Source organism: Coturnix japonica, chromosome 1 (assembly GCF_001577835.2).
Source record: "Coturnix japonica isolate 7356 chromosome 1, Coturnix japonica 2.1, whole genome shotgun sequence".
Lineage (NCBI taxonomy): Eukaryota > Metazoa > Chordata > Aves > Galliformes > Phasianidae > Coturnix > Coturnix japonica.
In genome coordinates, this window is record NC_029516.1 from 158,660,740 (window position 1) to 158,687,210 (window position 26,471).

Sequence of the window (26,471 nt, forward strand, 5' to 3'; positions counted from 1 at the left end):
CTAACCACTCTCCTAGTGAAGAACTTCCCCCTAACATCCAACCTAAATCTTCCCTCTTTTAACTTAAAACCATTTCCCTGTGTCCTGCTATTGTCAGCTCTTTTGAAGAGTTTACTCCCCTCCTGGGAGTAAGTTCCCTTCAGGTATTGAAAGGCTGCAATGAGGTCACCCTGCAACCTTCTCTTCTCTGGGCTGAACAAACCCAACTCCCTCAGCCTGTCCTCATAGGGGAGGTGCTCCAGCCCCCTGATCATCTTCGTGGCCCTCCTCTGGACCCTTCCCAAAATCTCCACGTCTTTTTTGTACTGAGGGCTCCACACCTGGATACAGTACTCCAGATGGGGCCTCACAAGAGCAGAGAGGGACAAACTCATAGAATCATAGAATGGCCTGGGTTGAGAAGGGCCACAATGATCACCTAGTTTCAAGCCCCCTGGTATGTAAAGGGTAGCCAACAGTCCCACACTACTCCCCCAGTAAAGTTTTAATCTGCTGGCCAATTCCATCAGAATATAGCAGAAAACAAACAGTTCTCATGCCCATCTGTTAAAACACACATCGAGACAACAGAAAAAGCACGACTCCAAACACCTTCGCGCCCCACTCGGCCTTCCTAAGCTACACTAGTCACCTCGCACACGAGGCCGAGGGGGGGTGGGCTGAGGGGAGGCGCCGTTCCCGCCCCATTTCCCGCTCTCGAGCGCCGCTCCCCGCCTCAGGCCGGGACGCGCAGAGGTCGCGGCCGTGCCCGGGATCGGGCTTCTGCGGAGCGTTGCCGGTGTCTCGGGCTCCGCCATGCTGGCCAGCTGCCGGCGAGCGCTGCCCGCGGCGCTGGGCCTTGCGCTGCGGGGCCGGGCGGCCGGAGGGCCGGGTCGGCGAGCCGTCAGCACCAGCTGGTGCCCCGTGGGTGCCGCCTTCGATGCGAAGCAGCATCGCAACAGCCCGGCGGGCAGGGAAACGGTGAGCAAGGGCAGGGCAAAGCACGACAGGGCGGGGGGCAGCGGGGCTGCACCGGCCGCAGAACCCGGAGGACAGAGTAGAGACGGGGTGGGAGGTGCGCGCTGCCTGCACGGCGTGATGGAAACCACGGGGCCCAGCTGCGGCCTCTTCCGGGATGTGAGGAAGCCGGGGGCTGGGCGGAGGGAGCCGCGTGTGTGTGTGCCTGTGTCTTTAGACTTGTGTGTAGAGCTGCTGCTGGGTTGTATGTTGTTTTATCTGTATTGTGTCCGTGCTCTTCAGCAGTGCTTCAGAATTAATGTGACCACTGTCATCTTTGTATGTGGATACTATTTGTAACGTTTAGTGACCCGCTGCAAAGAAGCATTTATATTGGTGACACACTGGGCTTTCTGATGTATTTATTTTTAGGACGAGTCAGTTAGGCTTGTTTATGAGAATCCTAAGAATCTGAACAAGCTCATGACCAGCATAGGATGTGCAATCTTAATGGCACTGTGCATGCAGAAGAGTAATGAAGGCTGGAAAAGACCACTTAGATCATCCAGTCCCACTATACCCACTAACCGCATCCCTCCCTGCCACATCCACACGGTTCTTGAACACCTCCAGGGATGGTGACAGCACCACCTCCCTGGACTGCCCATTCCAGTGCTTCACAGCTCTTTCTGAGAAGTTTTTCCTGATATCTAACTTGAACCTCCTCTGGCACAATTTGAGGCCATTCTCTCTCTGTTACCCTGGAGAGGAGGCTGCCCCCCACCTCTTCACACTCACCTTTCAGGCAGCTGTAGAGAGTAATAAGGTCTCCCCTCAATCACCTTCAGACCAAACAATTGCAGTTCCCTCAGCTGCACCCCATAAGACTTGTGCTTTTAACCCTTTGCACCTTCATTATTCTGCTCTGGACACACTCCTGGGCCTTGTTGCCTTTCTTGTAGTGAGGGGCCCAAAACTGAACTGGGCTTTTTCTTTCCTCTAATTTTTATGTTTAACTCTGTATGATATTGAAGAGGAACTTCTCAGCTAATTTGTCTCAAAGAGAAGATGCTTCCTAAGCACAGAGGGCAGCGTGACCAGGAAGAGCTCACTGCGAAGGATGAATAGTGTTGCTGGGCTGCAGAAGGGCCTAAGCTCTCAGGATCTGCAGAGCAGAGGTCCTCAACTATCTGGAACAAGAGTAAAGTGGCCGGGCCTTGAATCTTATGCAACAAGCGTTACTGAAGGGCACTATAATGCATGTATGCATATGTATGCATGTGTTAACATACACATAAGTATACATATTTTTTCCAGTGTTCTCTTTATTGCTGTCTGGTTCCTGTCCATACATAACCAATGAAAACAAAGAAAGAGTTTGTCTTATGGTGACCAACTTATGTTAAGAGTATTAGAAAAAAGTGATAGCGTTAGCAACAGGAAGAGAATAGGACAAAGCAGCCCAGAATGTCCCAAATGCTTATTTTTGATGATGCTTCTTCAAAAGCGTTTTTCTACTGTGAGTCTGTACTGTAGAACTTTCCTAGCAGGTAGTGTTAACAATTTTGTGTCATCTGCAGCAGGAACTTCTTAATTCTCTTCAGCAAGTGCAGTATGTAACTGCTGTCCACGTCTGCCCTGTCAAAGCTATGCTCTGTGTACTTACCCTGAATTCTGGGACATGGACAGGCTTGGTAAAAAGACATTCAGGATCAAAACTGTTAGTACCATATTATTTTTGAGCTGTTGCTTGTCATTCCCTTAAGATCTTTTTCCAGAGCTTGGGGCTCATTTCATGAGCTGGAGATCTCTGTTCCATTGGTGAGTATCTGGAGCAGCTGGTCGAGACATTCATTCACTGTTTTGACACCCTCTTTACTCTTCACTTTCCTTGATAAGTCTTGATTCATGAGGATGATTTTCCCTATCTTCAGCATGTAAGACTTCCTATGTCATGTGCCTGTGCTTTGGAAGCAAGATAAGAGAAAACTGCTTTGAAGGAAGGACACTATAGCAGGTTACAGGGTTGATTTTATATCAGACTCCATTTGCTGAGAAGAATCCTGACTTAAAAGAATTCCAGTGAGGATGTTCTCTGGAGAAGTGAAGATGTTTGTGTCTGATGCCACAATCTTTGACTGTTGTTAATTGATTTTATGACTGTTAGCTCTACTAGAATACTTGTGTTGGAGCGCTTCAGGAAAGTACTACTGTGTGCTAGCTAGGGTCATTCAGGTAAGATTTCACATGGAAATTTCACAGTGAAACAAAGAAGCAGCAAACAAGGAAGTTGATAATGATGTGTTTCTATTCTGTTCTGCACTGCAGGGTCTGTTTGGTGTTCCAGAACTGAGTTGTCCAGAAGGATTTCAAGAAGCACAGAACAAAGCGTTGCAAGAATCAGAACAACTAGTTCAGAAGGCATGTGCAACGCCACCTGGGCCTGAGATTGTAATGATCTTTGATCAGCTTTCAGATGCTTTGTGTAGAGTGGCAGATTTGGTAAGTTGCTCTTTATTATTATTTTAAGGAGTTCCTTTTGATCTGACTGACTTTATACCTTACACTGTTCTGTTTCATTTCACGTTTTTCAGCATTGCAGTAAATAGTTGATCAGCTCTGTGAAATTTTGTATTAAGACAGAAAAGTAAATCGAAAGTTAATTACAAAGGCTTTAACAGAATACAGGTAACTACAAATCCTGTCAAACTGCCCAGGACAGATGTAGGAGCAGTACAGAACCCATGGCAAGAAAAATAGTGGTGAAGTCAGAATCGTATTTTACTGTTTCTGCTGTAATATTAATGCGTAAACTTTCCAGTGTTGGTTATGTTATGGAAGATGGCGGACTGTGTAACATGTTGGTTGCAAATAGTATTGCCTTTTATTAACACAATGCAACTGTTTCCTAGACTGCAGTTTCTGATGTCTGCAGAATTACAGTACTAAGTCACAGAATCACAGAATGACCTGGGTTGGAAGGGACCTCAAGGATCATGAAGTTCCAACCCTCCTGCTTGGCAGGGCCACCAAACCTCCACATTCACTAGATCAGGTTGCCCAGGGCCCCATCCAACCTGGCCTTGAACACCTCCAAGGACGGGGCATCCACACCATCCCTGGGCAGCCTGTTCCAGTGCTTTTTATCACAAAATGTTGAGTTTTACCATGTACACCTTATTGCTCACTAGAAATTGTTTCAGAAGTATCTTTTAGTAGAACATTGCTCTTCATCTGTAGAAAGCATTTACAGCTGAAATCAGTTGTTAATAAATAATAGCTCATTGAACTTTTTGCCGTGGGTTTTCATATTTGAATTTCTCTTGGTTTCAGTTTTCAAATCTTTTTCCTTGTTCTTTTCAAGACCTCTTTTGTGACAGGTGTTGAAACTAGATGATCACGGTCCTTTTCAACCAGACCATTCTATGGTTCTGTGATTCCTGAAAGTACTTGCACACTCGTTCTCTTTTGTCTATTGCATTGTAATATGAACTACAATTGCTTCCTCTTAATCTGTCAAAACCTCCCTCAGGCACTTCATGTTAGAATTCAGTGGTCATAGTTTTGTTTTAGTTTGCTTTAAAGATACCTTGGTTCCTCCTGTGTGCTGCTTTCACATTTACATGCTCAAAAATGGTCTGTCCTTGGAGAACTTTATCTAGAAGCCATTTGGACTGGGACTCTCAGGGGTACACTGTACTAACACAGTTTAATGAAGTACAAAGATTAAAGATATTTTTGGAAAGACTCAGTCACTGGCTGCTTCGAAACCTGTTAGCACAGTTCTCTTATAAGCTTTACTTTTGAGGAGAAAAAAATATGCAAATTGTTCAAATAGGTTATACAGAACTGTATCAATAAACGTTAATCTGAATAGAACTATTCCATTGCAACTTTTGTGTATGGTTAAAAATTTGCAATGTGATTTCTTGACTCATTATTTTCTTCTTTTACTGTGTCAGGCTGATTTTGTGAGAATTGCCCATCCTGACTTGGCATTCAGAGAGGCTGCTGAAGAAGCTTGCCGGAACATCAGCACTATGGTCGAAAAGTATGTTCTCTTTGCTATTACCATTTGCATCTTTGAAGTGTACCATATGATCATCTGTTATAAGATGGATCCAAAAAAATATGTAAGAAACGTTTGTGTATGGCAACAAATTTTCTGTCTTCCTATAACAGAGATTTGAGAATTTAATTTTATTACTGTGTCTAATAAAATGTTTTTCTACTTAAGTTTAATTTTATGTTCATAACAGAGTTTGCGTTGTGAGCTGACTCCGTGTCACTGAAACCCATCAGAGGTTTAAAACTACATTTTTCTAAGACTCGTGACAGTTAGCTAGATACTGTAAAACATATGTATAGAATCATAGAATCACAAAGTTGGAAAGGACCTACAGTATCATCCAGTCCAACTGTCCTCCCATTACCATTGCTACCACAAGCCACTAAACCATATCTCTGAGCTCCTCATCCAGACGCCTCTTGAACACTGCCAGGGATGGCGACTCCACCACCTCCCTGGGCAGCCATTCCAGTGCCTGACCACTCTCTGAGAGAAAAAGTTTTTCCTTATGTCTTATCTAAATCTCCCCTGCAGCAACTTGTGGCAATGTGCAAACTGTTAATTTGGTTTTAAGCTTCGGGCTGTTGTATTTCACAACACTTTTTCCCTTTGTGCTGAACCTTTGAATTTCAGCCTCTAGATGAAGTATGTGAAAGAGAAAAGGACAGTCCCTGTTTAAGTTGAATGTTTTGGGATGTGTCTGAGTACAACTGAGGTGTATATAACTGGTCTATCTTGACATGTGAGGTCTTGTAGAATTCCATTTCACAGAACTTGTTCTGAAAACCTTCTGTATTTATGTTATCTTGATAAAGAGTGAACTTGACCTTTAAGTAGTGCTATCAAGAGACTGAAATATTTATAGTGGTTGCAATTGTATGATTCTTTTCCTCTGCTTTTCCAGATTAAATACAGATGTTGAACTGTGCCAGAGTTTGAGACGGTTGTTAGCTGATGAAGTTGTTATGAATTCCCTAGATCCAGAAACCAGGTACTTATTAATGTTTATAGATTTAGATGTTTGGATAGAATATCTCATTCCTTACTGAAATTATAGTTTGTGTTCTGTCTGACTGGAAAACATACCACAACTCTGTTACTTATGTGTTGGTTATTACTGAAGTACCTGTATGTGAGTTGGCTGTAGTTGTGCTGTCTTGGAGCATGCCCCTGGGACTGCAGAGCACTGCATTACTGGTATCCATGAAAATAAAAAATGAGAATTCAGGGTTTTCTATAATAATACCAGCTTGATTACAATGAGGTGCACGTCTGTGATGTATGTGTCAAAGTAAGTGTTTAGCAATAACAGTAGGGAACTGACTTACATAACTTGAGTTCAGTTTGTAGAATCGGAAATCAGGGGACTTTATTCAGTCTGAAAATATCAGGTGGATCTCTTGATTTTCAGGCTTAGTCAAGAGTCCACTAGAAAAATTTCTGATATGTAATACCTATGATATATTCCTGATGTTTCAGGAAAATAGATGCTTTTATTCATGGAACTTGTGAGCTGCAGATGTGTTTTTTTTCTTTTAAAATCTGTTTATTAGTATATGTAGAGCTTACTTTATGGTTACCGTAAAATGTTTTATTAGCTGTTTATGTACTTACAGTTTTTAATTATTTTTTTCTTGACGTGGTTAGACAAGCTTAATGCCTGATGTTTGCTCATGTTACTAATAAGTTATTTCCTTGATCCTTCTTTCCATATAGTCAAAGATGATACAGATCATTTTCTGATCAGTTTGAATAAATGGAGTGTCAGTTTAGAAGGGTAATTTGCACAAATTGGTTAAATATCTACATTAAAGTAGTAGAATTGTTTTGAAAGATTACTTTCAATGCAGATGACTAAATAACTACAAAGGAAAAATTTTGATTCATTGAGTAAACTGTTAAGGGCTTAAAACATAGGAGGTCTGTCTGTAATCGTGATATTTGTAACAGTGGAATAAATAATATCCCCTATTAAAGATATCAAACATAACTAATAAATATAAAAGATGTGAAGACATTGTGCTTAGTATCAAATGAGGCTGTTTTAACAGGGATTTACTGTATTTTTAGGCGAGTGGCAGAACTTTTTATGTTTGATTTTGAGATCAGTGGCATTCATTTGGATGAAGAAAAGGTAATTTTTTGCTACAACACGTGTATAAAAATTTTCATGACTACCAAAGATACAGGATATGAAATGTGATTCTGAGTCAGTTTGTCCTCAGAAAAGCCCTTTGTCTTCTGTGGAGAATTTGGTGTCTATCAGAAGAGATTAATTTTCTCCATCTTAAGTAATTTCTATAGTGGGCTTGTGTTGTTTTAGTCGTTAATTGGCTGTTCTTTATATGAAATATATTTGAGCAGCTGATCTTTCTGTTGTTGACTTCAGCTGTACCTTAAGAATGTGCTGATTCTGTAAGCCTAGTCTTAAACGTAGCATTTTTCACATCATTTCTGGGAAGTTTAAGGTTTTTTAAACTTAATATCTGAAGATATTATGTATTTTATACTTGAATTTTCTTTCAGCGTAAAAAGGCAGTCAACCTCAACGTCAGAATATTGGATTTATGTAATGAATTTCTCACAGGAACTCACCTTCCCAACAAGATTGACAAACGTGTTTTGCCAGAGCATATTCGATCAAATTTTTCGACTGAAGGCAGTTACTTAGAAGTTGCTGGTCTGCATGCTGACTGTCCCGATGATCTGGTGAGTACTCCCCAAGACAGCTTTGGCATGCTGTATAGGAGAAGAGCATATTCGTTATTTTAATTGTTATTCAAGCATATGCGTATGGTTTAGGATTGCGATGTTATGATGAGCAAGGAGGAACTGTTCTAGAGCATTGTAATCAATGGCAGCCTTAACTATCAAAGCTATGAAATAGTGGAGGTAAAGATCCTGAATGGATTGAAAAAAAGAAGAAGAATACAAACAGTGGATTTCAGGCAAGAAGACTAAAGCTTATGTGGTAAACTGAGAGGTGAGATCCTGTGAGACACAGCTGTGAAGGGTAAAGAAGCTTAAGAAATCTTTAAAAAATAGTGTCCTCTGAGCATAATATGGATTCTAACATACCCAGTATCAGTTTATCCTGATACTTGGAAAACCAAGCAGACTTTATCAGGAGTCAGTTTCAACAAGCAGGGAAGTCATGACAGAGCTTCATCTCCAAAAGGCAGCAGACTGCAGGTGGAAATGGGTAAAAGGGGGAAGTTTAGAAACTGTGCCTTTACATCTAGGGATGAGATTAGGAAGAGCAAAGCTCAAGTAGAGTTGAAACTTGTCAGGAACATCAAAAGCAGCAGGAGGAATGTCTGCAGATCCATTGGTACTAGCAGGCTGAAAAAGGAAAAGGAAAATAGAGGATTGATGAGTAAAAAACTTAGAGGTTAGGTTGGATGTAAAGAAAAAATCTTTTACAGTGAGAGTGATGAGGCACCTGCACAGGTTGCCCAGAGATGTGTTGGATGCTCTGTCCCTGGAGACATTCAAGGCCAGGCTGGACCAGCCTCTGAGCAACCTGTTCTAGCTGTAGATGTCCCTATGCATTGCAGGGGGGCTGGACTAGATGTCCTTTAAATGTCCCTTCAAACTCTTAATGATTCTGCGATTCTGTTAAACGGATGACTTCATTACAGCAGATACAGATAAGGCTGAGATGCTTGTTGCTTTCTTTTCCTCAGTGTTCAGCAACAAGGTCTTCCAGGTCACTGTACTTAGAGAAAGAGTTCAGAGAGAAGAACAGCCAGCTATAGATGAGGATCCAGTTTGGGATGACTTGAGAGAATCCAACCTGCACAAGTCCTTGCAATCAGACAAGCTTCATCTAAGGGTATGGAGAGAACTGGCTTGATATCCTTGAAAGATTGTAAAGACCAGAGAAGAACCCCAGGGATTAGTGTGAATGAGGGGTGGCTGATCAGCAAGCTGAGCATGAGCCAGCAGTGATTCAGGCAGAGTGAGCAGGCTGGGTTAACAGGAGCAAAACCAAAGACTGAAGGAAAAATCCATAGCCATTAATGCAGCACACTTTAGACCACATCTAGATTGCTGTATCCAGTTTGGGACACCCCTCGCTGCTCCTTCCAAGAGGGACAGTGTCACACTGGAGTGACTTGGATGCACAATTGGAAATCAGAAATTCCAACTTGAGAAACTTCTTCATTATGAGGATGCCCAAGGAATAAATCAGACTGTCCTGAAAGGTTGTACTTTCTCTTGACTAGTGGGGATTTTCAAGACCCAGACAGATAAAGCTTTGTGTAAACTGATCTTATCTTATAGCTGACAATACTTTCAGCACGAGGTTGGACCTCCCTAGGCACCTTCCAACCTGAATTATCCCAAATAATCCTATTTTAGTTATTGTTGATGGTACTTTTCTCAAAACAATCCATTTAGGAAGTATTTGTTTATAAACTGGTAATGCATTTAGATTCTTTGAAATGTGAGGGTAGTAATCTAGTCTTTTAGACGTGAATCTAGCAACATATTGCAGCTCTCAAAGCTTCACACATAAAGTAATTGAGATGACTGACTTTATCACGAAAAAGAGAAAAGCTGACTGTAGTAGAACCCAGGCTGAATTGTTTGTTCTCTGTAAGAAATGAAAATTGAGTTAAAATTATGGTACTGAGAGGATGTAAATGAAGGAAAAATACTCACTGCATGTCATTTATAAACTTGTCTTGAAAACAGTGTGATCTGCTACTTAAATGTCCAGTCATACATAGTAAAAGTACAGTTCTCTAAGTCAGGAGATGCTCTTTGGAAATCATGAAATACAGGTTGGAAGAGACCTCTGGAGCTTGTCAGTTCAAGCCTTATCCTGTTCAGAATGGGATCAAGTAGGTCAGGTTACTCATGGCCAATATCCAGTTGAGTTTTGAACATTTTCAAAGTGAGGAGAGTTTACCATCTTACTTGGCAACCTGTACCCCTAGTGTTTGACCACTGATGGGTTTTTTCATGGTTTTAAATGAAACTAATCTGCCAGCTTATGTCTGTTACATCTCATCCTCTTGCTCTGCACCAAAAAGGGTCTGGCTGCCATTTCCCCTCTGTACAAAATGTACAAAGTGAAGGTGTTCTTAAATTGGTTTGTGAAGTAGAAAAAGCATTTTGCTAGGGGTGCTGAGGTGATTTTCTTGAGATATAATAAAAATAAATCAGAAATAGCAGAAAGGCTGATTGTCCTTGAGCAAACGGACAGACTAATAGCTTGCTACCTCGGAAGAAATAAGGCTTTTCTTTTCCTCCTCTTTCATTCTCCTGACCCTGTCTCTGGTTCTCATCAGATCCTTCAAGGAGCCAGTTTGAATGACATGCAAAGGTCAATTTTCAGAACTTTTAATGAGCTAAGACAGCTCACAGAGTGGTCTGAGAAACACAGATGTTGGCACAAAGAGAATAGGAGGGGTCTGTTGACAGGAGCAGAGAACAGGATCCCTTTTAGCACTCTTGAGCTGTTACGTTGTCTCATTGCATTTCATCTTTAATGATTAAGAGAGTAGTAACTGACAGCGAGTCATAATTAATGTTATTAAAATGCTTTAGGCTTTTTGTAACAATATCAATGAATGTCAGATTTTCAGTTGCATTGCTTATTTCCTTAGGAGTCAGACTGTAATAATGTGACTTTTTTTTCTTCTTTTTTTCCATGATAGGTGAGAGAAGCTGCTTACAAGATTTTTCTTTACCCAAATGCTGAACAGCTAAGATGTCTAGAAGAACTCCTTGCTAGCCGAAACAGTCTGGCACAGTTGGTTGGTTATGACACCTTTGCCCACAGGGCTCTTCAGGGAACAATGGCCAAAAATCCAGGTATAAGGCATATGTGGAACAGTAAGCTGAAAAAGCAAGTGAGCTGTGTTAGGTGTGAGGTTAAAAGCTGCTAGTTTGTTTTGCTAAGTTCACACATATTTCTCCCAGTGAAGTTTCTTATTTCATTTACATTTTGCTGGATGAAATACTCACGGTTCCTTGTAAACAGCAATAATATGAGTAGGGTCCAGTGCTTGTTGTTCAGAATCAGTATTCATTCTTTAGATTACGAAGTTGCCATTATCCTGTAATGACGTAATATAAATATTGTACTGAATTCCCTTAAAATGGTGGTGCAGTGGTTGATAATATGATTTGTGATTCTAGAAACAACCATATTGTTTTTATGTTCTGATGTTCCATGGGTCCTTTTTTTTGTTGTTGTTTGGGAAGCTCTGATCTAAATGTTACACCCTTTAAGGGACTGAATCACCTTTTTTTTCCCTTATTTTTCTCTTTTCCCACCACACTTCTAGAGACAGTAATACAGTTTCTGGAGAAGCTTTCTGACCAGTTATCTGAAAGGTATGTCACTAAGTATCTTTGTCACTAAGATATTTTTGTAAGCAGACTTTTGTTTTAAGAGCAGAGGAATTCACATACTATAAAATCAGTCATTGCTACTTATGTTTTGGTGAAATAAAATGCAAGGCTGTCTCAGAGTTTTGAGGTGAACTATTAAAATGCATTCTGTGGCTATGATCCTCTGATCAGCCAAGACTGAATACAAGGGATGTGACAAGAAATGCAGGCAACAGCAAACAAGAAGACCACCTTTTATGGCCTTTATCTGTATGCACAACTCCACATATGTACTTTACATCTATGAACAAATTCCCCTTTGTCCTGCTGTCTTCCCTATAGTTCTATACAGCGCAGAACACTTTCATCACTGTGTATTAATGTAGTGTGTTGTCAGAAAGAGAATGCTTGGGATGTGCACAACCACATGAGTAAGAAAAGAGGGTAAGAAAGATTGGATTGGGAGTACTTGAATGAGAAAAGCAGAAAGGAAAGCTCTTGTAATATATGGGCATGGTGTTTTATAGAGTACTACCAGTCCCTGATGGTAGAACAAAGTATTTTTGTATGCTGCATTCCATTGCTGAAAAATCATTCATGAAGTTTTTCATCATACAATTGTTTTTCAGAACTCAAAAAGATTTTGAAATGATGACAAAGATGAAAATGAAGCTTAACCCTCAGAATTCCGTAAGTTAAATTTACACTTATTTTTTGATATAGCATAAGCTAACCATTGTCTATATGAAAAATCAACTCAGTTTTCATATGCAGCATGTAGAAGTGTAATTACAAAGAGATGTTTTCCATTTTCTGCTTTAAAATGCTTTTGGGCTTCCTTGCTGCTATTAGTATTAAAACCAAGCACTGAGCCCACTGTGGTAGTGGGCTGAAACAAAGTGATACTTCTTTGAGTATTTTTTTTCTCTTTGAGTATTTTTTTTCTCTTGGAGTCTGGTCCCGCTGCATATTTGAGGAAGATGGATGATTGTAATGCAAACTGTTAAAATAACTTGTCAACTTCTGGATTATGGTGCTGTTTATGATGAATTTAGTACTGATTCTTTCCCACTGTGATTTGAAGTTCTGTGACTTGCAGAAACAGCAAAAATATGCAGAGGAAAAGAAAACGTTTACTTTGGGTTCACTTGTTGTTCATTATTGTAGTTATAAGCTGGAGTTCTCTTTCAGATATTGATGCCGTGGGATCATCCTTACTACAGTGGCGTCCTTCGTGCTGAGAGGTAAGCTCCTTATGTTCATGATTGTAATGTAAATGAGTGCCTTTATTTCATTCCTTGCAGGAAGTATAATGAAAGTCCTCTGTGTAAACAGGGCTTCCTTCTTTGAAGATCTACTTCAATATGAAAATATAAAGAACGTGTGAAGAGGCAGTTGTTTGCAACATTGCTTAGTTGGAATGCCTATAAATTTTTTGTCTCTTCGGTTGTTTCACTGGAAAGCATTGGTCCTCTTTGGAGATCCAAGAGGATAAAATAGTTTCACAAGAGCCAGAAAATCCTTGTTTGCTTTTAGCAAAACTACAGTAATGTTTAAAAATAAATTCTGATCACAGAATGCAATCTAATTCCTCTTCAAGCAATAGTTCGGTTTACTTCTTTACTGAATCTGTATTTATCATCCCCTTTTATGGACCTCAAACAGAGAATTCTTGGTTAGGTTTTCACTCTTTGTGGGCAGAATTCATTCTCATGTCACTTGCAAAGAGTAAGAAATAAATCCAGTAGGTCCACCACACAGACTTAAATTGTGTACAAGAAAAGAGATGGCAGCTCTGAAAGACAGGAGCCCTGCATGTTGTGTTCATTAGATCAGTGGCGCTGACCTTTTATTGTGTTGGAAAAGAGAATTTAAAGCTGTGCTGGTTTCACAGAGGGAAGAGAAGAGAAAAAAATCTTTATTGCATTTTTGTGTTGTTTTGTTTTGGAGGGTGGGAGAAATGTCCTTCCAGCTTTATGCCTTTTACAGAAGTGGCACGGTTATGTCTGTAGTAGTACTGTGCACAGTGCATGGTTTTCATTTTTGTCTCTCGCCTTCTGGCACGTAGTAGTAGTTTGTGTGAGAGGCTTCTGTATTCCTATGAATTTCATTTCTTCTGCTTTTCTTAGAAAAATATTTCTGTTCAGAAGAAACCAAATACATGCTTTTGAGTGTTTCTTTTGGGCTACGGTTATTTTGTCGTGGCTCCAGCTGATGTACAGAACCATAGTTTCGGTGTTACTATTGAGTTTGTAAGGTGCAAATTATCTTCACAATCATAAGTATAAAAGGATATAAAGGGTTTTAGTGCTTAATGAACATGGCAATGTTCTAGCATGTCACACATGCATCTGTAAGAGGTGAAAGAAATACAAGATGAGGCAGTGCCCATGTCTGTTGGAAGAGATACTCTGTTCTCTATTTTGGTCTATACAACCATATTTTCACATAAACGTTGTGAGCAAACACTGGACAGTGTGATCCTGATGTGATCTTTTACTACTTTGTATTTAATTTTTTCTCCAGCTTTTAATCCACCGCATGCACCTGGTCTGCAATATTTGCCCCTCTTCACTCCTATAGTTTAGTGAACGTTTCTGCTGTTCTGTAAGGTGAACAGCAGGCGGAGCTCCAGACTTAGCTCAGGAAATTTCTCTTTCTATAAACTCATTTACAAACGTTTTGTTTCTGTCGGCTTTCACCAAATCTTTTCCCTGGAAACTTGATCCTACTTCAAAAAGTGCAAGTCTCCCATTGATGGTAACAGTATAGTTGGATAGTTTACTTCCTTTTTTTTTACTTTTATTTTTTTAATGTTGTTAAGTATCCTCTCTGGTTTTAAACTCACAACATTTTGTGTCAAGGTACATTTGGAAACAAAAGTCTGAAATCCATGGCAGAAGTATCTTAAAAGGAGAAAGACAGAATAATTAGAAGAACCTCAAGAATTTTGGCAGGCTAAGGGTAGTAAAACAGTGAATGCTGGAACATGCTTCAGCCTCTAACAAGTAAGAAGATGTCTAATATGTGTATTATAAAATAATGCTGTTGAGTTTTAGTGCAGGCAAGTACCGCGGTATTAATTAAATCCCATTACTTCTCAGTAAGTGCAGCTGAAGTTATAAGTAACTCTCAAGGCCCGGATCATGCAAAGATGTAGTAGCCCTGATGACTTCTTTTGGGTCATTAAATAATAAATAAAAATTGGTGGAAGAGACCTTTTACAGTCAGTTGTTTGCCTTGAAGGTGGGGTTAACTGTCATTAAGTCACTTCTGACAGAAGCATAGAACTTTTTATAAGAACTGTCAGTGGCGAGCTTGCAATATTTGGTGTTGACTCCTGCTTTCCTAACCTTTGTTGCTTATAAGATCAGGCTGACTTTGTTGGCTATAATTCATTTCCGGGATGTTTGCCAAGCTGTGAAAGACTTTATTCAAGAAACAATTGGGATGTGCTCTCAGGGTCTTGCTCTCTGTGCTGGTCCGTTGCTTTGGGACTGCAAAAATGAGTAAGACTGGCCTTGGGGATGAACAAATCAATACCAAAATAATCCAGTTTCCCGCTCCATAGGAAAGAGAAGCCACCATGACAACTGGAGGCATTTTGGATCCTGGGGGAACCAGCTCAGCAGAAACTAGGAACAATTCAACAATTCACTCCTTTTGTTTTGGGTCTGTACATAGATGTCTGACTCACAGCGAAGCACATTTGTTTTTCAGGGGCAGGGGCAATGTCAAGGAACCTGAACATAGCTGTGAATGTTTCTAAAGGCACATACACTCAAAGTACTATTTTTAGCTTTATGAAAGAATGGGGAAGAATATGAATTTCTTATGAAAGAATACTGGGAATGTCGAGTGGAAAAACAGCCCAGAAAATTTATGGAATATGTGAGAAAACTGTCGCTGCTGTTCAAATTGAATCCTGAAATGAAAAAACAATGCAAAATTTTAAGAGAATCGGGAAATTTTTCAACCAAAATGCCCAAAGGGAAGGAGAACTTTCTGTAACTGCCTGTATATAAGCAAGGGAAGGCATGTCTTGTATTAAATCAGCTTACCAGTCACTAAGCTGGTGGACTAGTGTTTTTTGGGGAAAAAAAAAGTAAGTTACTGAGAAGCCTTGCTATGTTGTTCATTGTAGAGTGGCTATTTAACTAATATGTTCTGTGATTGTGAGGAAGGCTCAGAAAATTGTGAGTTTTGTTATGTGCAAACAACTTGCACTGTATCCTGTAGAAGATACTACTACTTCGTGGTTTATGCACAGTGTTTTGAAATGTCCCAGTAAAGGAATTTCACAAATAATTTATTACCCTTTTCTTCCTGATATTGCTGAGTACTTAGTTTGTTATCACAGAATCACAGAATTGTAGGGGTTGGAAGGGACCTCTAGAGATCATCGAGTCCAACCCCCCTGCCAAAGCAGGCTCCCTACACCATGTCACACAGGTCGGCGTCCAGGCGGGTCTTGAATATCTCCAGAGAAGGAGACTCCACCACCTCCCTGGGCAGCCTGTTCCAGTGCTCCGTCACCCTCACTGTAAAGAAGTTCTTGTGCACATTTGTGCAGAACTTCCTATGCTGAAATTATCTTCTTTACCTAAGAGTTAAAGGAGTTACTGTAATACAGGCAAAGCATATTATATGTTAAATATATTGTAAGGAGCTTTAAAGTCAGTGGTCATTCTTCCTGACATTAGGATATTTTATTTGCACGATGAGTCGTTCAAAAACAGAACATACATTTCAAGAATTACGTATTTATTCCAAGTGCTATGGAGCGTCAAAGAAATTTTTTGTTTGATATGAAAACAAAGTCAATCTAAAAGTCATATACGGTGTCAATAGCAAAGTAATGTTCTGAATTATCCCCTGACCATAATAACTTAAAAGGTACAGTTAACAGAAGGAAAGAAGGAGTGTAAGATACAGGTGCTAGTGTATGGTTGATGAGAGTACAAAGGCTTTCAAGTATTATTATTATTTTTTGAGAAATTCAGAGTCTTCTATAAATCACAGTTAATAGTCTCCCTTGAGGTAAAGAATTAAATTTCATAGTCTGGCATGTAATGAAAATTGGAAGGGGTTTTCCTTGTCTTGATCTCTTTAAGTTATTAACCTGAGGGGTTCATCTTTTATCTCCTACTAAGAAGTTTTTTGGTTTTTTTTTTATGTTTTTTTCAAGTTTATTTGAAAGTTTTGAGAGAATCTGTTTTATTGGAGATACTTCACGCAGTCTTCTGAATTTTCATGGAAATCTACAGATAATATGTTTTTCTCAAAAGCAAAAACAAAGCTCTGGGATTTATTGGGGACCGCATTTAGTAGCCACAGATAAGAATTCTTGCCAAGGGACTAATTTGCAGTTGTTAAGAGTCAGAAGGCTTAGCTCTGAAGAGCAGCAATGCTTTCTCAAATATTCCTAATGTCCAAGCTTATCAAAAGCATCCTTATTAAAATAGATGAAAGTCGTGTTACACAAAACAGCCTTAGTTGCTTTCCAAATATACAGCTTAAATGAAAGTGATTTTAGAAGTCTGTATTTTATTTAGACTCAGTGAAGTCATACGGGCTTAGAAATAATTATTTATAATGACATACTACGGCTTTGTTCTTCACAAGAGACACAGCCTTTTTGTTTGAAGCCTGCTGTTCTTGAAGAATAACCAAACCTCACTGTGTCAGTTAACTTCTGCTTTTAAATTGGTTTTTAAATTGGTTTGGCTACATTTCTTCTTTTAAAAATATTGCTGGGCTGCATACTGTAAAAGTGAGGTGTCTGGATTTTTGAACGCAGTTTATCCTTTAATATAAAGCAGGAATTTACATCAAAGAAACTACTGTTTTCTTTGATATTTTTGCTTTCTTTAGGAGAGTACTAGGATTTTTTCTTTCTAAACTTTCTGGGCTTACATTCTGCAATCCAGTTCATAAGAAATTTTCATTCTTTCTAGGGTTTGTTGAAAGTACTAATGCTTCGGGGTTTGAATTCATACATTCAGAGTGAAGTGAGATGTTGGAATATGTCTTAAGACAAAATGAAAGCAGAACAGACTCAGTTTTGTTTTTTTGTGTGTCTCAGTCTTTCGCAGTTTTGGTCATTTGAGCATAACTCACATTATGTAGCTGTGCAGGTTCAACAAGGCAACTGAAGGTTCACCATTAAAATAAAAAGGACTATTTCTAATTCTTGATCTGTTTTTTTAACTGAAAGCTCGGTGCAGAGGAAAATACTCTTACTGTAAAGATGAGTTCACTTATATATTTTTGACGCTGTTTCTCATTTGTTCAAAGCAAATTTCTATATTGGCACCCTTCCTATTTCTTTTTGCTTAGGAGTATGATATTTCAAGAAATGATCTTTCAGATGCATCATTGTGTTTTTTGAAGGTTGTATCTGTATTGTATGTACTTTTTTCTGCTCTTCTTCTTCTAGAAATGCATACAGATCATTTAAGTTTCATGTAAGGACTTATAAAAAATTAAGTGCTTGAGTTCAGGAGTGGTTCCGAAAATTTATTCTTGACTGCAGGTATCAAAAAGACCGTAACTGTGTTTTTGCCCTCTGATACCCAAGAAAAGAAATCTTTTGACTGGTGTGTATTTCTTTACAAGGTTCTGTTGTGATGCATCAGACCACCTCTCTCCCATCTCCTTCACCTACATTTCAAAGGCTTCTTCTCATAGAAAGAAGCCATGCTGTTCATTATGTTGGGATTCAGCTATGCAGTTCAGTCAGAGGAGTGTAAGTTTCAGAGAGGAGCAAGAGCTCAGACATATCACAATTCAAGACTTCTGCTAAGTAGCTCAAGTTAATACCCTGCTAAGCATGCATGGCCTCAGCATTGTAACTTCTCTGGGGGCACAGCATCCTAAGTATCTGTTCTAAGTAGGATATCTGATTCTTGCCTGTGCTTGCTTAGTTGATGTGAACGCTTTCCCTTTCTTAGGAAAGACTTTAATTTTGTCTCCATGTATCTACCAGCTTTAGAGACATCAGTAAAATGTTCTACTAGTGATGTTAGTATGCTGTGTGCATCACTGCCCTCACTGAATTCTTCCTGACTGCTTAGATGCTGCAGCAAACAAGCTGCAAATTATGGCACAGAAGACTTCTGGCACTGCCCTATAGCTTCTGTCACCAAATGAAGCTCCAGTTATTCATTTGTTTCCAGAGTAGATTTTAGCAGTCTGTCTCCAGAGCACTAACCTTTCTTGCTAGTAGCAGTAACCCTTAGCAGAAACTTTATGGGTAGCACAATGCCTGTTAACATAGTTCGGTTTGAGCTGTATTAACTTCCTTTCTTACTTCTTTTCCCAAAAACACATCAATGCATTTCCTGTTGGATATAAAAGCTGTAACTTGGCTGAGTGAATGCCGAGGCAGCTTGCCAAAAAGTGACCAGAAAATGTTTATATTAAAGCAGCTGCTTCTTGCTGGTCTGCTTGACTTTTATACCACTTTAAATAGAAGAATAAGCTAGACAAGTCTGCAGCTGATAACAGCTTGAAAATCTTGCATACTGTGATTTTTTATGGCTACTGCCATAACATATAGTATAAAAATACATATTAGGATTATCAGTAGCTTCAATATGCAGATTATGGAGACTGCTTTCCTCTGAAGAGTGAACAGTTTTGGGGCAGGCTAAACTAAAGTACTTGGGAATTCTGCTCCTTTTGATGTAGGGTCGGCCACTATCAGTTAGTTCATTAAATGAAGTATTTAACTAAGGCTTTTGTCCTTTTGTTCTATCCATAAGAAACATGCAATGGAATGACTTGTTTTGCTGGGGTTTTGTTGAGAGGCTGCTATGTGCATTTTCAAATGAATTTCACATTTGAAAAAACAAAAGAAGATCAGAGAAATGCCACACACCTGGGTTAGAAGATGGTGAAAAGAGTTTTTTCTCCTTTTAGCTTCAGGAGAAATTCATTTTACAGTCTTGGATCTACTCTCAAAAAGGCTTTGAGTCCTACACAGACAATCTCTATCTTTGTTATGCAGCATTTAAAAAGTGTATTGATAGAAGTCATCTGGCCAGGGTCACAGAGTGTTTTGAAAATACAATCCCAAATTCTTGAACACCAATAGAAATTTAATTATAAAGACTGAGGGAAGAGAAGTTTGGCTTGCTGTCACAGTCTCAGTCACCATAGCTGCCAAGAGGTTGTGCTACGGTGTTTTAGATTAATACAGATTCGAACACTGAAATATTGTGCCTGAGAAATGTTATGTTCTCGCAGTTTCACTAAGGTGATGAAGTGAATAACTGAGGTTAGGGAATCATTTATTAGCAAACAGATGCTTTTTTCCTGTCATCTGGAAATGAAGAAGTTGCTAATGGCTGCTACTGTTGGTGTGCCTGGAATCAAGCAAGAATCTTCAATAGGGAGCATGTAGTTTGTCTGCAAATTTTTCCAAGTGCTTCTCCACCCACATCCTCCAGCCTGACCTCAGTTTTACATATCTAGAAGAGATTGTAGGACTTCCTGTTCTGCTCATTGAGTATTCCTTCTTTGGGAAGGAGTTAATGCTTTAAAATTAATTTCTTCCCTTTTCATTGTTGTTCTTTAATACCTAGTGCTACACCTTTTGCTCTGCATTAGCATTAAATCTTGGAAGTGAGGCCTCAGAAAAAATTCTTTCATATGCTTGTTCTTGCCACTGAAAGGCAAGACCATCTATTAATAATAATTCCAAGAACAGAATTTTTGGTTATAGGACATGAGCTTCAGTTATCTGAGGTTTTGGCTAATTCTTAAATAAGCCCCAAAAGAGAAGTTTTCTTGGAATCAGTGCAAGTTTGAGGTTGGACCTTCTTCAGTGATTGTTGGTCTTGATTTAGCAAGGGGGTTCATATAGAAGGTAGGACTGAATTGAGAAGTTAGAAATTAGATCTGTATTTTAATGTCCAGAATGATTACTTATTGGTGTTAAAGAAAGAGTTTGAATAGGTTCTACCTGCTTTTCAGAACAGTAGCTTTTTCTTCAGCACCCCATACTCATTTGAATTCGTGTTATTAATTATAATGGAATAAAATAGAATACAATAAACGAGTTCAGCTGGAAGGAACCTAGAAAGATCAAGGATCATTGCTTCCAACTTCCTGACCACTTCATGGCTAACCAGAAGTTAAAGTGTGTTATTGAGGGTGTTGTCCAAATGTCTCATGAACACTGACAGGCACAGGGCACTTCTCTAGCTCTAGGATGCCTATTGCAGTATCTGACCACCCTTGTGATACAAAAGTCATTCCTAATGCCGAATCTGACCCTTCCTTGGTTCAGCTCTGTGCCAATCCTGACCTGCCATTGGTTCCCAGTAGCAGAGCCTTGCACCACCCTCTGCTTCTTCTCTCCAAGGAGCTGCAGACTTGTGTCATAAGACACTATTGAAGATTTTCCTAAATCTTCATCTTTGACCTTTGTTCTCATTCTGCTGTAGCAGGCAGGGCAGAGGTGGAGAAATAAATGAGTTCAGAACCAGAAATGCAGTTTTGGCATTCTATACAAAAAATGTTTTTGCAGAACTTTTTCTTTCTTTCTATTTTTCTTTGGCAAAAATGCCATTAACATACACCCTTCATTAGATATGGGGCAGGTTAGATCCTGACAGCATTCTACCAGAAATGTCTGACATTGACTTTATGCTGTTGTTATTAAAGTGGTTGTCTAATCAGAGCCTTGTTGTACTCAAAACATTAGATTGTGACATCTTCAAACATTAGCTGGGGTAAGGGACTTTTTCCCCTGAGAAGTCTGCCTCAAACCAGTGTAGTCTGTTACAGCTGTTTTCATGTGTGGGTGGATAAGTATTGTGCTTTTTCCAAAAGACTAAACTGTTAGAGGCTGATTTCTATCCCCTCTTTGGATAGTGGCAGAATACTACAAAATGCCTATCAGAAAGCCTTCTTCCCATCCTCATCATCACGGAATAAGATCACGGAGACAATCCATATACTCAGGGAGCACTGAGAATGAGGAATAAGTAAAGAAGAAAGAACCTCCCTTGACCTGCTGGCCATACTTTTCCTAATGCAGCCCAGGATGCCAGGATACCTTTTAGCAGCAAGTGCACATCACTGGTGCATGTTCAAGTTGGTGTCAGCCAAGGCTGCCACAACTATGTGATGTTTAGCTCCCCACTGGGTTAAACCACAGTAGTGTTAGACAGAATTGGACCCAGCGTTGACCCCTGGGGTACTCCACTAGTTACTGATGTCCAACGTGATTTTGCACCATTCATCACCACCTTTCACTTGTCTGCGCATCCTACCCATACATCAGCAGCTTTGCTATGCTGATTTTATGGGAGACAGTGTCAAAGGCTTTACTGAATTCTGGGTAGACTGCTTTCCCCTCATCTCTAAGGCTAGTCTTTCTGCTTGTTTTTGTTCTTTTGGTATAAATGCTCTTTTTTGATTAAGGAGAAAAATGCGTGTGTTGCAGCCTCCAGAGTGTGTCAGTATATGTCTTGAAGATGCTATATCTCCATGGTAGAGTTAAAATCTACTTTATTTTATGTGTTCTGATATAACTAGGAGTACATTGAAATACATCAGCTTTAGCTTCTTGCACTTGTAGTTTGAGAATAAGCCAAATCCTGTAACTGAGCATGCCTGTATTTTCAACAGATGTTGCCATAGCAGTTCCATCATGTTGCTAGAGCATGGGATAAAGGTAATAGGAAGGTGGTGGAAGAATAAAACAAAATACAATGAAATATTCACGAACGAATGCAATGGTTTAGAGGGCTAATCCCACCCTGCTGTGCATCCCAGCGTATTGAGGCGTATTGTGCTGAATTGGAGCTGCAGTTGTAAGCAGCACGTTGGCAAATGCAGCATCCCCAAGTGGGCTTGGTTCATAGGGGTTTTCTTTTGTGTGGGGGGTGGGAGAGAAGTAAGGGTAAACAAATGGATAGGGACTAGCTGACTCTTTCCCAGCTTATCTCTGACTAAGCCTTTTGATCATAGGCCGTAAAATAGTGTGGTTTCAATGTTTGATGTTCAGCTATTGTAGCCTAGCTGATGCATGTTTAAATTTCAATGGCTAGTTACCACGTCATTAAGAAGCAAAAGCACTAGAGCATGAAAGAAGAAAGGAGATAGGAGGGACTGTGATACTCTAGAGGGAAGAGAGCAGTCTTTACTGGGAGACCCCAGAAAGCCTAACATTTGGACTTCCTTATGTGAATTGAGGGAGCAGGAACATTTTGGTCAGTTGGAGCACATGAGTGAGTGCTTGTTCTGATTTTGTTACTGCTGAATGACTGAGCAGTTTTTCTTGATGCATTTGCAGGTTGTTTAATTCTCAAGGTCAGAGTCTTAGGAAGTTTGTGCCCAAATATCAGTTGCGTACACTCTAAACTACTTCTGTAGTTGTTTTTCTTTCTTTGTTGGTTTATGTGTGTGCATGCAGACACACTGTGTTTTCTCCCAACGCGTGTTTTTTGTACTACAGTGTCTTGAAAGTACCAAGATGTTTCATGTTAGCCTCAGGAAGCATGGCCAAATTTGAACTCCAAGCCACAAAGTAAGATCTTCTCATCTTCACGTGGCTTCAAGCTGTGAGATAGTTTAGGCATGGTTCAGAAAGTTCCTGGAGCTTGAGGTGTGATCTACGTGTGGAAGGTGACTGAACCTCCCTGGTGTTCCTATTGCTCCACTGAATAACAAGCCTGTAGAGTCAGCACTTACTGGTTGTTTTACTGCCCTGGCTGAGTACTTGGCCTACACTGTAGTCAAAGCCAGAGCCATTTTCTTTCTGGTCAGAAGCTTGGCACAGCCTGGGTGTGGGAATGGTTTGTGAGTGCCAGTGACCTCCCATGGATCACAAGATATAGCCTGGCCACCCATGACTTTGCCATACTCACTCTGTGCTATGTCCTCTCCAGACCTCTGAAGATCAGTCAGCATCTGCTGAGTTTGGTCTTCAAAACTGAATATAAAAAGAAGTTACCATGACACACTGTGCCACACCTCATCTATGGCTTAGTTTCACTTTGAAAAATAAAGCCAGGCATACTCAACAGTGGCCTTGTGAGGTCTATCTATTCTATTTTGTCACGTCCTATGACTTAGATGTGAAAACTATAGCTCATTTCAGTCACTGAAACTGACTGTTTTGGGATTCTGTTAATGTTCTTAGGTACAATGTTGATCCTGGCTTGTACTGTCCATTCTTCTCTCTCGGGGCCTGCATGGAAGGTTTGAATTCTTTGTTCAGTCAGCTCCTAGGAATCTCCCTTTATGCTGAACAAACACAGACAGGAGAGGTTTGGTCTGAAGATGTTCGAAAGCTGGTAAGTGTTCAAGTTTCCAGCATCTGAAATGCTGGAGAAGTTAGACAAGAGCCTTCAAAAGCCATGAATGAGTTCTTGAATTACTTGGTTATCTGTCAGAAGCAAACATTGTCTGTCTAATTTTATTTGAAGATAGATTTCTGGTGTTTCCTGCTCTAAGTGTCTTTTGTTTGGATGCTATTTAATCGCCTTTAAAATATATTTGCGTGCAAAGGCTGTTCAGAGATGACTTACATTACCTTTCTTGTAGTCTTTCAATGTATATATTTAGTTATTTAGTTTTAATTTGGAGGTGACTATAGATAATTGGAATGCTATATGTGTGTATGCTAACAGTCATTTGTCTTTTTCTAATGCTTATTCTATGTCATCTTTACTTTTAGATTGATGTTTAATATTGGTAAATACCAATTTTCTGTCCTCTTTTTAGTGGAGGGTGTAAATAAGAATTTGTGCAATAATTTATTCATCAGATTCCCATATTCTTTTGTTGTTCTTTCTCCGTATATTGACTACCAAATCTTCACTCCTCTCCTACCACTTTTTTTTTGTTGAGAACGGCTGTTCTTTATATCCAGAGGGTTTTTCCCTCTTTTATTTTCATGGTAAATCAGCTTCTGTCGCTGTTGACTTTTCAGAAGTCATTCAGGGGCTACAGGCAGTATTACTTCTAATTGTGACTAATTATTTTTGAGTGAGATACAGAAATGGCTGCAGTTTGAAGGACAAACTAAATCTTATTTACAACCTTGTTTACCAATGGATTTTACATGAGTCATTCCTGTTTTATTTATCATTTATACATTGTATGTCTTTGGATTAGAATAATATGCCTTTGGTTTACAAATCTCAGCAGTGCTTTTGCTGTGGATAATTTACTTTTTTTCATCAGGCTGTTGTTCATGAAAATGAAGGTTTGCTGGGATACATCTACTGTGACTTCTTTCAACGACCTGATAAACCACATCAGGTAATGTTTTATGGTCCCGTTTTAGCTTGAGCATAGACTAATGAGCATAGAGTTAGGGCCGTCTGTGTCCGATTTTACTAAAAGATACCAGGAATTGAAATAAATGAATGTGAACATGAACAGTCTCTAACTTGAAATGTGGTTTCAGCTAAAATATTTCTGTGATTCTGTAACTTCATTTGAGATATGTCACCTGAAAAGCTGAACTCAGACTCTTGATACTACAGAAAGCCAGGCACTATGAGATCTTGTAGAAATCTGTTTAGGGAAGTGGGAGATTTTTAAACACCTATTTTCTGATCTAATATTATGAAATGAAAATAACTCGAAATTTTAGTATCTTCTAAAGATGAAAACTCATAAAAACTAGTTTTTATTCATAATTCTACCTTGATTGTTGTTTTAGTATCATCAATATAATGACATTTGCTGTCCATATATTTCCTTTTAACTTTGAAAGGATTGTCACTTCACAGTTCGTGGAGGCAGGCTGAGGGAAAATGGAGAGTACCAGCTACCTGTAGTTGTTCTTATGCTTAGCCTACCGCATTCAACAAAGAGTGCACCAACGCTACTGAGTCCTGGCATGATGGAGAATCTCTTCCATGAAATGGGGCATGCTATGCATTCGATGCTGGGGCGAACTCGGTACCAACATGTCACTGGTAAGCAGTTTAGAATAGTCTTTTTATTTTTTTTTTTTAGTTACATGTTTATCAGATCACGGTATCACCGTATCACAGTATCACAGTCTCGTGCGGGTTGGAAGGATATTAGAGATCATCGAGTCCACCCCCGCGGATTCGAGCCTCCTGTGTAGCAGAGCGGCACTTCTACCACTTGCGCCATGATGACTAGACATTTATTTATTCATATATATAATCATTATATTATATATATATATATATATATATATATATATATATATATATATATGTATATATATATGTATATATATATTTTAAAAAACCCAACCAATTACAAAGCAAATGAAATTGTAGTTTCTTTATCTGAAGGATTATTTTACACTTTATCATGTTTATACTACTCAAGTGGTACTGAGGGAACTCTACGTTGAAGTTTTGTGTTACAGTAAAACTCTGTGAAACAGGTTGCCCAGCCAGGTTGTGGATGAAGAGCATTCAAGGCCACACTGTGTGGGGCTTTGAGCAGCCTGGTCTGGTGGAAGCTGTCCTTGCCTACAGCAGCGGAGTTGGAACTACATGATCTTAAATGTCATTTCCAACCCAAACAGTTCCATGATTCTGTGATCAAATACTTTGTACTCAAAGTTTTCCTTCTAAAGTCTTCCAGTTGAAGCTAGAATAGGCCAAGCTATTTGTAAGTATGTTATTACTGGACATTGTAAAGCCAAATAAACCCTATGTATACTCCTTCAGTGTAAGGTTTGAATACCACTCGAGACAGTTAACTGCTCTCCCCCAGCCCTTCTACAAACCCCTGGCCTCACTCTTGCATATATACATACATACCCAAAGCACATATATATATATATATATATATATACATATATATACACATACATACATACCCAAAATATATACATACATATATATATACCAGATATATATACATACCCAAAGTAGCTGCTTTAGTGAGGATCTCCCGCTGTAGTGAATCACAAGCATAATCATGTCAAGAAGACTTGAAGGGGCAGGAAATGGCTCATTTTGAGGCTCGGGTTTTCTGTGAGCCTGTGTAGGGTTTCAGAGTTGCCTCAGGCAGTCCTGCTTCCTAAGGGACTTCACTCCATAGTTAGCATTGCAAAAGCAGCATCAGAGGTTAGTTGCTGTTGCTTCTCCAGAGGACAATTTTT

The 26,471-nt window shown here is 39.5% G+C and overlaps 1 protein-coding gene and 1 long non-coding RNA gene across 2 annotated transcripts in view; one reads left to right on the top strand and one right to left on the bottom strand.

Annotated features, from left to right (window-relative positions):
- The first annotated feature begins 683 nt into the window (after positions 1–683).
- The window catches only part of MIPEP (mitochondrial intermediate peptidase), a 62,336-nt gene continuing 36,548 nt past the window's right edge, over positions 684–26,471 (top strand). Inside the window, exons 1-13 of the mRNA XM_015852089.2 lie at positions 684–960; positions 3,265–3,438; positions 4,899–4,987; positions 5,910–5,996; positions 7,076–7,139; positions 7,532–7,714; positions 10,675–10,831; positions 11,308–11,356; positions 11,983–12,043; positions 12,545–12,597; positions 23,511–23,664; positions 24,557–24,634; positions 25,095–25,299. Of these exons, the coding sequence (XP_015707575.1) occupies positions 796–960; positions 3,265–3,438; positions 4,899–4,987; positions 5,910–5,996; positions 7,076–7,139; positions 7,532–7,714; positions 10,675–10,831; positions 11,308–11,356; positions 11,983–12,043; positions 12,545–12,597; positions 23,511–23,664; positions 24,557–24,634; positions 25,095–25,299 (1,519 nt within the window). The 5' untranslated portion in view covers positions 684–795. The remainder of the gene's footprint in view (positions 961–3,264; positions 3,439–4,898; positions 4,988–5,909; positions 5,997–7,075; positions 7,140–7,531; positions 7,715–10,674; positions 10,832–11,307; positions 11,357–11,982; positions 12,044–12,544; positions 12,598–23,510; positions 23,665–24,556; positions 24,635–25,094; positions 25,300–26,471) is intronic.
- On the bottom strand, positions 7,624–26,421 carry LOC107308298. Its single transcript, XR_001552737.2, has 3 exons — positions 26,233–26,421; positions 10,985–11,076; positions 7,624–7,744 (listed from the first exon to the last, which is right to left on the bottom strand). It is a non-coding gene; the product is annotated as an uncharacterized LOC107308298 (long non-coding RNA).